This window comes from Rhinopithecus roxellana, chromosome 11 (assembly GCF_007565055.1).
Source record: "Rhinopithecus roxellana isolate Shanxi Qingling chromosome 11, ASM756505v1, whole genome shotgun sequence".
Taxonomy (NCBI): Eukaryota; Metazoa; Chordata; class Mammalia; order Primates; family Cercopithecidae; genus Rhinopithecus; species Rhinopithecus roxellana.
Window position 1 is genome coordinate 31,648,452 of NC_044559.1, and position 13,709 is coordinate 31,662,160.

Below are 13,709 nucleotides of genomic sequence, written 5' to 3' on the forward strand. Positions count from 1 at the left end.
CTGGACTCGAAAACAGGTCCTTTTGACCACAAAGCTCTTTCCATCAAGGTTTTGGAGGATTCTGAGAAAAAGATTTCCGTGCAAACACAGAAAAAGTTTTAATTTTATTTCTGGGAGAGCAGCAATGTTAAGTAATTTCCTTTCACTAAGGAAGTCTGGGGGTGGGAATATGGGGTGGAGGATGGAGATTTAAGGAAACCACGGTTAGGAATTTAGTGATGGAAACTGAAGATGATGAGCTAACTATTCAGAGAATGGACAAAACTCTGGTTCTTACAGCCTCTTACTAGCTGTGGATCCTCCGGGCAAATCACGCTAATGCCTCCTCATTTGTGAGATGGGAAGAACAATCAACACCTCTTTACTAGGGTTTGTTGCTGTTTTTTTTTTCCCTCCTCAACTGCATTAAGGAGAAGGAGGAAAGAGTAGATCAAGTTCTATCTGTAACGAACAGAACAATCAGTTGAGCTACCTACATACCTTCGGACCAGCCTACCTGTTTCACGTTTTTGTTTTTGTGAGACTCAATTTTGCGAATTGTGGCAAACTGATCTTTATGAACACAAGGAATTGATAGTGTCATTTTATATTAGAGGAGGAAGAAAGGAAGATAAAAAAGGGAGAGGGAAGGAAGGAGAGAGAATGATGGCAGAAGGAGAAAAAGAGAATGATGGCAGAAATCAACGGAGGCGGAGGCGTAGTGTCCTGAGGCTGGAAACTCAGTCTGGGGAGAAATGAAAGCGTCTTTTAGGGAATTCAAGTAGTTGCCAGGTCTCAGGGAATCCATCTTCAGAATTTTCCTCCGCGTGGTTGCGGGAGGAAGGTGAGTTGGGTGGAGACCCTGAGCTCCTCTCCAGGCCATGGGGCATGATGGGCTCTGGTTTCTCAGGCACCCAAGGCACGCTTTTCTCTACTTCCCGGGGATGTTGGCATCAGGACTTAGAACTACTGTATGCCGGACAGCCGGTGAGGTGTACTGGGGGGCCGCTTTCTCCGGTCTTTGCTCTGCTCGGTAGACATTTCTGCATCAGGTGCCTCACATATTCGCACCCACGTGCCAGGACATTAAGCTGCACCTTGCGCGGTGGCTCTCAGCCTTGAAAGGCCTCAGGATGTCCGCGTCCACAGCTGTGAACCGGTGAGTGCAGGTGGACGGGCGCACGCGGGAGCCAGGGTAATTAACAGGGCTTCAGGAGACGTAACGGTGACCGTACGATGTCGGCAAACTCTATTTTCATCCTTTACATTTCCGCCGAGATTTGGCCAATAAATAACAAGAATAAAATGTACGCATGGTTTTGTCTTTGCGCTCGTGGGGTCGTGGCGGAGTCTTTCAAGTGAAGAGAAAAAGAAACCAGAAACCCACGCTGGCCCCACCGGCTGCTTCCGGGGACACCTGAAATCAGCAGCTGGAACTGACAATTTGGAGAGCCCCGGGGATAGGTCATCTGAGACCTGGGTTGCAATACAAGTCCCACCTCGGGGCAAGTCCAGGCTTTCTTCCCCTCGGGGTAGGGTGCCTCAGGGGCGAGTGGCGCTGGCCGGGTTCCAGCCGCGGGCAGATGTCAGGTCCGGCACACTTTGCATGCGCGATGCGCGCGGACGTCCTGGGCGCGCTCTGTCCGCTCCGCTTGGCAGGAGCTGCGAGAGGCCGCGCGCACGGTCCCCGGGGACAGCCGGAGGCCTCAGGGTTCCCGGCTGGAGCGAGAGCGCGGCGGCGGGCCGCGGGCTGCGTGTGTCTCCTTCCTCGCGCGGTGTGCTGCGCCGTGGAACGCTGGGCTCCGGACTTTGCGGGTGCACTGTGGCGGGTGGCGTACACCGCGCTCCCTCCCCGCTTCCTGCGCCCAGGGTCGGCGGGCAGAGTTCCTGGGTCCAGCTTGGTGCTGAGCAACCCCCGGCCGCAGAGCAGCTCCAGCCGGTCGGGAGACGCCCCCTGGCCCCCGCCCCCGCGTGGCCGGCCCGGAGGAGCTGGAGCAGCAGGAGGAGGAGGCGGCGCCGCCGGGACTGCCTCCTCCCCGCCCCTCGCGTCTCCTCCCCGCGCCACCGGGAAGGACAAGGGGACTGGGCACGGGGACCCCGGCCAGTGAGTGCCCGTGGCCCAGGACCGCCCCTCCCGTGAGCTCTCTCGCCGCGATCCCGGGCAGGTCTCGCCCCGCATGGTGCTGGCAGCAGCCATGAGCCAGGACGCGGACCCCAGCGGTCCGGAGCAGCCGGACAGAGTTGCCTGCAGTGTGCCCGGTGCCCGGGCGTCCCCGGCACCCTCCGGCCCGCGAGGGATGCAGCAGCCGCCGCCACCGCCGCCGCCACCCCCGCCACCGCCCCCGCCCCAAGCCGGCCTACCCCAGATCATCCAAAAGTAAGAGGGGGAGAAGGGAACAGAGACGAAGGGTGCGCCTGGGGACGCACCCCGAGAGCCCCCTTTGTGGTTTCATCTCCCGTCCCTGCTGAACTTCGCTCGCCCCCCTTGGGTTTGAAGTTTTCTTGTCCCCCCTCTGGGCAGAGTCGGTGTCCTTCTGGCTGTCAGGCTGGAAAGACGGGAGCCAAGTTCTTTAGGGAAAATTATTTTGTATTTCCTTATCTCCTTTCTCGTCTCTTCAGGGATGGTACTAGATATTTTGAACTAAAATAGCTCAGATTGGGGGGAAATGGCCCAGCGACTGTATGTCATCTTTCTGGTCCCAAGAGGACGCTGGAATGGAGAGTCGTGCGTGAGTGTGTGCGCGCGCGTGAGGGTGTGTAAGTAAAATGCCAAAAATTAAACCACCCTTCGTGGTGCCCGTGAAACCAACCAGTGACATTGGGGTGAAAAGGGAGGTGAGAGTTTGTAAACAACATATTTTGCTTTACCCTGAAAGTGTAGCCACGTTTCGAGAAGGCCCTTTCGAAGAGTTTAGCTACGCAACCGTTTTCCATTAATGTTACCATCTTGTAACTCGGGTGACCGGTGCGACTTGGGTCGTGAATTCTCAGGTCGGCCTTCCCAATGCTTGAGAAGGTTGGGGGTGGTTAACAAGCCCCGAGAGGCTCTTTCAGCCCATTTGAGGGACATAGAAGTAAAAACAGTGATGCTTTGTGTTGTTTGTTCTTTTGAGATTGCGTGTGACGGTTTAAGGCCTAGAATGTAGGTTTATTTGAAGGATCTCTACTCTCCTAAGGGTTTACTCAGTTTGTAATGAAGTCTTCAAAACTAGTTTAAGAAGTGTAGGAAAGTGAATGATGAGCACCTCTGCGAAACTGACAACACTAGATGAATACACGTAAGTACAGCAAAATATACCCTTATGGAACAGAGCAGAGGTTTTCCGCTGCTCTGCTGATGCTTTGAGTCCTGTAAATTTAATAAAACTTAGTAACAGAAAGAATCAGTGATGGGTGTAAATGGAAGTAAATAGCAGTTAAGTATTTATTGTTTTGAAGACTGATTTGTCTAATAGAAAGAATTGCGCAAATTCAAGTTTAATGTTAGAAAACGCTGGTATCATATTTCAGAACAAAATGGTTCCCTCTTTTTGACTGGTGGAATACTGAATCTCCACTTGTGACAACTTTTTGCTTTAATTGGATATTTTATATAACTTTCAACTACAAACAGTTTCCAACTATTCCAAAATGAAAATATTTCATATTATTATTCTTTTCTATTGTTTTGCAAATTATTCAGCCAATACTAAATATGATTGACAATTTATGTACATCAATACTTAAAATTTATCTTTATTTCTTAATATAAATATAAAGCAACAGAGAAAAACTATTTAAAATTTAAAGTTTACTTAGTGAAAAATCCAATTTGGCCAATTATTAATTTGGAAACATCTGATGTACTTCGTATGGAGCCAGTGCCTTGTGGCTTGAAATCAGGCTGCATATGAAGTTTATTGAAATTGCTTTGGTATTGTAATCACCTTGCACTTTTCTATTATTTACTTTTAAGTAGAAGAAAACTGGGAACTTTATATTCACAGAAAGGTCTTTGTAGAAGGGCATCTGATTATGAAATACTGACAGGTTGATAATAAATATCATTTTATGGAAATGGATCATTTAAAGTATATTTTATTTGCCTCATATAATAAATAATTTACCCTCTAAATTCATCCCCCATTTTGAAAATCCCATCTTTGGAATAGCTAATTTTAAAAGAAAAGACTCGGCTTTTCAAAGGTGGCCCCTTCTACTTGAAGGGCAGGATGTAGACCTCAAGAAGCGCCTCATTGCTCTCCTTGCTTTACATTGGTGACGGATCAGTGTTCAGGGACCAGGACCCAGAGCTGTGAATATGCCCATAGGATTGGATGTTTGCATACTGACGTTTCAGTCTTTCTTTATAAGGATGATTTGGAGTTTGTGCTCTCCTTAGTACCCACTGAAATTCCACTGGAACCAGACACAATGTCGCAAACGCTTCATAGGTCCATCTTCAATGTGCCGAAATTTGAGCAGGTTGTTTTGAAACTGCATTTGCATAATTCCATCTGAGCAACCATTTTCATGTAGTTATGAGGTGTGGTTTGCATCAGCCATCTTTGAGAAAATATAGTGGAGCTATTGCGCTCGGCTGCAAAATGAGTTGTTTGGCTGTTGATTTGGGGAATTTTGTGAGCTACAGCTTTGGATGAAATTCTCCTCTGGTGGAACACATATTAAATATTATTAGAGAACCTCTATTTTTTTCTAGTTATTTTAGCGAGGTCGTTATGTGACTCGTAAGAGGAGAAGTTTTGATTGCTTTCAAAATGATGGGAACATCAATCTTCTTCATGTTGCATAGTGCATTTGAAGATTACAAACATTTTTCCACTTAATGTCTATGTTTACTGATTTTTATTAGTAATGGTTTTTATTTTAAAGTCAATGACTTTGGATAAACCATAGTAACAATTATAATAAAAATCAGTTCCTGTTCACATGTTATATTTGGCCTTTAGAGAACTGCTATGTACTACATTTACAAAGATAAATACATGAAGTGTGATGACTAATAATGAGTCTGATTTTGTTTGTTTTATGGAAGCCAGTCTTAGTACTTATGAAGATTGCATCTAGAGTTAATTTCTCTGGAGTACAATGATTTCATTTCCTTATCATTGTATTTTTAGCTTCCATTAAGAATCATCCATACCTTTTCTACTCTTGCTTACTGTAAAGATTATCAGCCATGTATAGACAAAGATAATTAATATTTTATAAGATTTTAATTTTAAATGTGCATTCTCCAATTGGCTTAGAGGCATTATTGTATATAAAACATGACTTAGGCTATTTAGGAAACAAGAACTATAAATAATACCCTAAGAGGAGATTTGGGATAAGTTAGGAAATCAGAATAATTTGAGAACTTAACAAATATATATTTTTCCATACTAGCAGAAATATGAAAACATTGACATTCCAGTGAATGTTTTATAAGGATTTATCTCCTCCAACATACACAATGTTTTATTTTTAAAATTATTTTGTTTTAACTGTGAGCTTTAAAATCAAGCCGAATCCTTTATTTATAAGAAGTTATTTATTAACCTTGATGAACGTCAGAAATTTAAGTTTTAGGTTGCAAGTTTTAAAGCACTCATTAGAATGCAAACAGAGCCACTCAATTCCATATGAAACGTTGCAGGTAGCTGTCAGATGGAACCAGAAAGTATACCACTAGCCACGGAAGAAAGAAACCAAACATGTGCACCCCTCTTATGAAGTTAATGTATGGGGGATTTTCCTAATTTACTTGATTTGCAGCAAAATATTCCTGGCTAATGCGTGACATCAGGTTGCATATTTAATTTGAGTATAGATGACACTTTTTTCTACGTTATTTTTAAAGCAGTGAATAAAAATCATTATAAACAATAAAAAAAGTTTTGGTTTAGCATTTGGTAACTAGTGTCACCTGCGTGTGTTTGTAGTTAATGAAAACATGAATCCAGCTTTGATCTCTAAAGTTTATAGTCTTCTGTATAGCATTAGAACATTGGCTGTCTATGTTTTCAGAGCAAAGTGCTCCCCTCACTCAGAATAGAAAATGTTATAAGTAGCAGCTCCGATTTACAGACTCTAATTTTACAGACATTCTGCAGAAGGATCTCCATGTAACTGTTAGGGAGTCATGTGCGGGGAGGTTGTGTATGATGTTCACCCACTTTGATGGGTATGCTGACAATTACATCCAGAATCAGAGAGAAGAAATAAGAATTTGCTAAAAAGGGGCATTGCCTTGCATTCATACTTGGTCCTTTCTGGAAAGAGGACGGAATTTCTAACATCTGTGCCAGTTAACATCAGTGTGAGCCCACTTTTAGGGGAAATAGGAATACACTTGTAGAAGGAATTTTGAAAATTTTAAATACCATCTTAAACTGCACATAAGACAAACATTCGGCAGGGAAACCATCTGAGAGGATTAAGCCTTTACCCCAACAGGGAAGAAAAGAGGGGGGGCTATTTTCTTAGCAGCCTGAACGATTCTTTTGCTTGTCTAGAAAGCTTTCCAAAGTTTTATCAGAAAAAGAAATTTTGCTTGAGGGTTTGTTGTGATAAGTATTTTTAGATAGTATGTACTGTCATTTAGTTGTGAGTTTTTCTCAAATTGCCAAAGAAATCAGTATTATGAAACGTAGTACATTATTCCTATTAGTCACAGTAAAGGACTATGCATATGGTGCACACAGAGCCGTTCTAATGCCACTGCTGTAGGGGGGAAAAGAAGAAGAATTTGATCACCCCTTTTATTTTTCTATCCATGTTTTCTTTCACTACCTCCTTAGCAGTTTATCTAATTAATAATTTAAAAACCCAAGTCTGTCCACTGGAGAGTGAACTCTGATCTGTTAAGATCTCTTTGCCTGTCCTAATAGTCACCAGGGGGCGGAAAAAACCCAACCAGGATTGACTCACAGTGAAATGATTCCACATTATTCGGGTTCTTTCTCTTCTGATTGATTGATTGATTGATTGATTGATTGATTGATTTATTGTGGCTTTAGGGTCTTGACTCCAGTTTAAACTAGTATTCTTCCCTGCCCACAAGAACCGGTCCTCAACTGAACAGATTGATATAGCTTAATTCACAGGTTTGATAAACAAGAATACACAAAATGTTGGGAACTGGGGTTTAATTAAGGGATAGAAATTAAAATGGACTGAACTAAATAGAGAAAGCAAGAATGGAAGAAGCTTGAGATGTTAGAGTTAAAACCCAAAAGAGAAGTTCAGAAGCAGGACTCCCATCTCCCTTCATCTGTCCTGGTCTCCCTGCCAGACAAAAGTTTGAATGGTCTCCTATACCACAAACTCCTACTTAATCTGATTTTCATTTCCTGCCACAGTGATTATTTAACTGGGGATGGTCTAGCTGATATTATTTAGTGTATTTTAACAGGGAAGATTGCTGTGGATCCGCAGCTGGTGGGAGTGACTGGTAGCTGTGTTTAGAATAGAGTGTTGAAAAGCTTTGCATTAAGTAAAATGACCCATATTCCAGAATCATGGCAAGGATGGTAATTAGTGGTTTGCAGAAAGGAGCACACAGCAGTTCCCTTTCTGTTTAAAGAACCTGGCTGGATCTTGAAAATATGTGTATTATCCTGGATGCCTAATACTGCTTGTTCCTACCAGTGAGTAGACCGGCAGATTCTGATCCTAATTAAGAAGATATATTTTTGAATAAGGAATGTGCATTTGGTTTCCAACACCACCATGGGGGTATTGTTGGCGAGCTGATAGTTTGACTGGCTCCATGGGTGGTCACTGTTTAAATTCCACCCAACTAAGGAGCTGTATAAGATTTTAGTCTTCGAAATTTACATACAGCTAGTGTGGGGACAAGTTATCACTGCCAGTTGTTGGAGGAGGAGGTAAAAGCAAGGAGGACCCCCTCCAAATAATTTGTGTGTGTTTTGGATATGTTGCGTATATCCATCTAATATGATAAACTCTTGACCATAGTGGAAGTTACAGTCAAGTTGATTGATCCTCCTCTTCCCTACAACTCCTGATGGATTTTATAAGATAAGTAAGTCCCGGATGGTTTCTAAGGCAACGTTTCCAACTTGCTGACAGCAGATCTGCAGGGGAGATGGCACATGTTGGTGCTAATGTACTTTATGAGCAAAAAGGGAGCAGTTAAGCAACTTGCATGAGGATGTATTGATAACTCAAGCTCAGTTGGACAAATCAAGCTTTCCATGTGTTCAGAAACAAAAGGCAGGGGGTCACGCATGTGTTTGGGAGTGGTTATCACCCCATGAAGATAGTTTCCACGCCACTTTTGCCTTCTTTAATGTGGTATTTGCTTTAAGGCTGTACCAGGGCCACCTGCTTCTGCCTTTTCTTTGCACCTGCTTTCTCCTGATCACACTAATGACCCATCGGTTCTCAGTTACCACTTCCCACTCTGGCCCACACCTGGAAACCTCCAATTGCTGCTGTCTGGACATCTTAAATACTTTTTGGTTTTGCAACTTGTCTGTAGACTCTTTCCCAAATATGTTTTTAAGCTTTGTTAGGCCTGCCCTTCAACCTGCCCTCCAGGAGTAGTCTAGGAGTAGACTAGGTAATATATACTTTAAAGTGTCAGGAGTAGACTAGGTAATATATATTTTAAAGATGCATTGGTTTCATTAAATCTCTTCCTTTGGTTTATTTTGAATTAATTATTGAAGAGAATGATTTAAGATCAGTCTGATGTTTTCAGGTGTAAAATGAGCATCTTTGCTCTAAATTAATTACTGGGCTTCTGTCGAGGAATGCCAGAGAGGAAAAAACTCTGGACTAGGAGTCAGTGACCTGGATAAGCCAATTAATCTAGCCTCTCCAGGGATTGGAAATGATCAATTGCAGTTTCTTCCAACAATAAAATTAGGTGGCTCTTGTGCAAATCTTAGCAAACTTGTGGAGTGATCACCAATGTAGAATGCCTCCCCCATCTACTTCCTCCATCACCTGATACAGAATATGTCCCACATCAATTAAATTTAGCCGTGGACATAGGTATATATTTGTGACATTGATCACCCATGAAAGCAACAACCACAAAAAGAGAATGAAATGCTTTCTGTAGCATTCACAAGGAATATTTGGATCAGTGACATAATTTTAAAAGTCAGAAAAATAAACACTAATGTCAGTGAACACGAAGAAGTTTTAAACTGTTCTTCAATCTCTAAAAATGTCTTTGGTATAAGAATAATTTTTTGGAATGTTAAAGTACTTACTTTAACAAACTGAAAGCAGCACTTTCAGCTTAGGAGACAGAGACAATAATTTCATGTGTCTGAATTGGATTGTGTTAAACACAGGCCGGTGGGAGTGTGTTTGGTGACATTACTGGTTTCAGAGGCAGAGAATGTAAACATAGGACACACAAACGTTTTACAGGAGCACGGCTGCGGTTGCTGCAGGGACTCCTGAACTGTGATGCACAGTCAGTCGGCCGCAGAGACCAGCCTGGAGCTCGCCCTGAAACCTCTTTGCAGCCTTGCAGATGTCATAGTTGTCCCAAAGCTGGGCCTCATGCTTCCGTGTAGCCTCGCTGAATCAGGATACCGAGTGTTTTCAGAGCCAGGATGTGGGTGCCGTGGGGCCAATGCTGTGTCCTCCCGCGCTGGCAATAGCAGAATTGTGGAGAAACTTTATTTGATATTTGAAATGATCAATATTTTAACCTTCTGCATAAAAAGGGAGATGAGTCTGTGATTAAATCTTGATTTAAAGTCTTCAAATATGTACATAAATGAGGATGAACATAAGAATATTTATTGCAACACTGTCTAGAAGAGTGAAAATTAGAAACCACTTAAATGTTTCTCAGTTGGAAAAATAAACCACGTGGAGTTATAAGGTCATGTACTACTCAGCCATTAGAATGATGCTGTTATTTTGCATTGGTTGATATGGAAGGAGGACCATATAATATTAACTAAAAACAAAAAACAAAACAAAAAAAAACTACAAACCGCATGTGTGCAAAGATCTCATGTTTGTTTTTGAAAAGATGTATATGAGTGTGTTCTGGTGGCTGCCAACCTTAAAAAATATCTGAAGAACAAACGCAAAGAACATTGAGAGTAGTTCTAACTCTGGATGGGGCAATTAGAATGGTTTGTCTTTTTTTCTTCCTTTTCAATATTGTCTATTCTTTTTAATTCAGCGAGCATATATCGCTTTTACAGTAAAATAAAACGATAAAACTATTTTTTCTTTATCTCTTTCTTTTCCTAACCGTCTGTACCTTCGAGTATTTCATTTTTAAAAACAGCCACAGAAGGAGTAGACATTTCACATTGGTATTGCACTATCTTGAAGACTGAGCTGCCCTTTAGCATCTTAGATTTTAGTCCTGAAAGGTGGCTGAGAGCTGTTTTAGCCCAGCCTTCCTGTTTTTCTAGGTAAGGCAAATGAGCATCAGAGAAGTCAAGCGAATTGTTGAAGGTCACACAGTGAAGGAGTCCTCAGGCTGGGATGAGAATCCCCTTATTTCTGTCTCTTATATTTTCTGCTAGGCCACCCTTTTGTCATCCTGGGAATGGAGGAGAGAGAAATGGAGGCATTCATAAATTAACCATGTATGTACTGGCCTCAGTCTACTCACATCCCCTAAGAGGGTTGAGAAAAGCATCCTTGGTTGTGTTATCTCCTCCCACCTCATCCTGCCCACCCACCCACACAGGACTTTTCTGGGAATGACACTAGACTGGGTCTCTCCTGGGCGTCTCGTGCTCTGTTCCTATCTGCCAAACAGAAGCCAACCATCACATTTTCTTCTCTGCTCTTCTTGGTTCAAGGTTACTTTTTTTTCCAGATCCTTAATAGAGGAAAAACCCAATACCTACCTTCCTTTCATACCCAGAAACGTCCTCTTGATACCCTTCCAGCTGTGGTTTAAAGATGAACCTTTTGAGATGTGAAAGCATAACTAATATTTTTATTTAAAGGAAGTAAAACACATTTTACTTCTTACTCCCAAGCCAATTATAGGAATGCCTGTTATTATTTCTGTCACCCCAATTCTCACTCTGCTTTAAATTTGTTTCAACCAAGGATGTAATTTGGACTGTATTTTTAAAAAGTAAACCTGCTTTGGGGGGACTATATTTGCATTCTTGCTTGCCCTTGAGTGTGCCCTCTCTTGCTTTTTCTTTTCCTGAAGAGTAATTTGTATAACTCTAATTTTGTTATCATAGCTCAGGAAATTGGTCTTATTTAATTTTTTTCTAATAAACACTAGATTTTTAACTTTTTCATTGTCAGATAATGCCTCATATAGCTTTTTTTTTTTTGCATTTGTTTATAATGTCTTTCTCTCTCTCTCTTTTTTTTTTTTTTGAGACAGGGTCTCACTCTGTCACTCAGGCTGGAGTGCAGTGGTGTGATCTCGGCTCATTGCAGCCTTGACCTCCCTGGCTCAAACAATCTGCCACCTCAGCCTTCCAAGTAGCTGGGACTACAGACGTGCATGACCACACTCTGCTAATTCTTTTATTTTTTGTAGAGACGGGGTTTCACCATGTTGCCCAGGCTGGTCTTGAACTCCTAGACTTGAGCGATCCTCCTGCCTCAGCCTCCCAAAGGGCTGGGATTACAGGCATGAGCCACTGCACCGGCCATCTCTTCTTTTTAATCTACCAAGTATACCCAACTCTTTCTCCTTTCCATGACTGAAGATTACAGGTTAGTTATCTTGGAGAATGAACCATGATACGGCTGTGGCCGTTGTTTCTTCATGACCAGATCCAGGGTGAACATTTTGGCAAAGATAGGCTAAAAGTTTGATCCCTTGTTTGACATGGCAGCCACCAGATTGCTCCATTGTAGACAGACATTTTTCTGTTTGTGGTAAGTAGGAAGTTGTCTGCAGAGGTGCTACCATGAGACCCTCTGAATATCCTGTGTTCCAACAGACTTTCATCTAGTGGCTTTGTCTTTTAATTTGATTAAATATTTAAGAAGCAATTGTCATGAAATATGTGGATCACTTTAGAATGTATGAGTTTGGACACACAGTTTGTATCAAACAGCCTTGCAAATATGACTGCATTGTATCAGCCCATTGATATTATCTAGAGCTGACGTCACAGGACTTGATCCATGGCTCAGCTACTTCCCATGTAATTCTATAGGAGGCATTCCATCTCTTGAGTTGCAGTGCCTTTTAATGTCCATTTTAATGCTAATGGAAATAAATGGGTACTGATGTAATTTGTACTACTCATGAGATTTTTTTGGGCATCCTCTTGAAGTTATGTTGGTTCTTTGCAGAAGCCTTTTAACTCCGTTTTCAAAATCACTGTATGAAGCAGGCTTTAAAAATGACTGATGACTTGCCCTGATGCCTAAACTGGGTGAGTTGTGGGGCTGGTCAGTGACTAGCAGTTTGTTCATGTTTTTTAGATTTAAGTTACACAGCTATTTTTGCCTATTCCACTTTGGTACTCCTGTTTTCATACACAAAATATGTATGGGTGAAAAAGGTGGTGTGGAGTAGTGAAAAGGAGCAGGAGCAGGCATGATCTATGTTCTGGATTCAGCTTTGCCACTACTAACCCTGAGCCTCAGTGTTCTTATCTGTTAAAGGGAGCAGTAATAATAAAGTGAATAACAACTAACTTTTATAAAGAGTGCTTTCTGTGTGCCAGACACTATTCTAAACAGTTTAAATATTTTCAATCCATTTACTTCAACAATAATCCTGTGAGGTAAGTGTTGTTATTCTCCCCATCATGCAGATGAAGAAACTGAGGCACAACCTTACTAGGACCCAGGAAAGCTAAGAAAAATAGTATTTGTGAAAACATGGTGGAATGGGGCTTGGAATAAAGAATGTTATACTAATTCAAGCAATTCTGTCTTCTCTGTGTAAATATCTGTATTCTTAATTTATAGAAAATCCATCACTTACAAGAAAATATTATAGAAAAAAATGGCTGTAATAAATCTGAAAGTAGGTCAAATTTAAGACAAACTAAGCAATCCAATTAAAACATTTTTTCCTGTTTCCGTCCCCTGCTCCTGCCCTTTTTCTCCGTTTTAACTGTAAGTACAGCTTTGGATGAAAGTGAAATGTATATCCTAATTGAAATTCCTCAAACAAATCTGACTCTGGCATTTGATTCACTGTCTTATTCTGCTTGTTATGCATGTTAGGCAAGACCTAAATCTGATGCTCACAGAGAGTACATGAACACTTAGAATCCTCTCAGTATGTGCTAAAATAATAACAGATTCAATAGTTTGATTTGCAAAGTGTCTGCCAACTTCCACCAGACCATTTTTGAACCAATCCAGAAAACCAGGATTCTGCAATGATTGAAGTGTCCAAGGCTCCTATTCGTAGCAAAAGGAATTCCTGACTTGAAACAAGGACACATTAAGCTCAGCTAGTCTCTGCCAGACATACTTTTTGAACCATCTTTGCAGACATTGTTACAGGTGTTCTTTTGCTTTAAGAAACCATGGTCTGTAACAACCAGACTGAATAGAATCCATAAATCGGGGAAGGATTGTGACTTTTGACCTGCGACAGGGTTTACGGTAAAAATCCTTTAAACCATGAGTTTCTCAGTGTGTTTCAAGTAGCAATTCAATAATGCTAACAATTCAGAGATCTGATAATAAAATTTGAAACTTTTTTTGGTCTTTTTTTTTTTTTTTCAATTTTAAGAGGTATAATTGAAATATGTTAAGCTGCACATGTTTAAAGCATCCATCAGGATCCA

At 41.7% G+C, this 13,709-nt stretch overlaps 1 protein-coding gene across 2 annotated transcripts in view; it reads left to right on the top strand.

Moving 5' to 3' along the window:
- Positions 1-1,564: 1,564 nt before the first annotated feature.
- RBM20 (RNA binding motif protein 20) overlaps positions 1,565-13,709 on the top strand; it is a 194,572-nt gene continuing 182,427 nt past the window's right edge. For both annotated transcript variants that reach the window (XM_030941296.1, XM_030941298.1), the window contains exon 1: positions 1,565-2,356. In XM_030941296.1, coding sequence (XP_030797156.1) covers positions 2,157-2,356 — 200 coding nt within the window. In that variant the 5' untranslated portion in view covers positions 1,565-2,156. The remainder of the gene's footprint in view (positions 2,357-13,709) is intronic.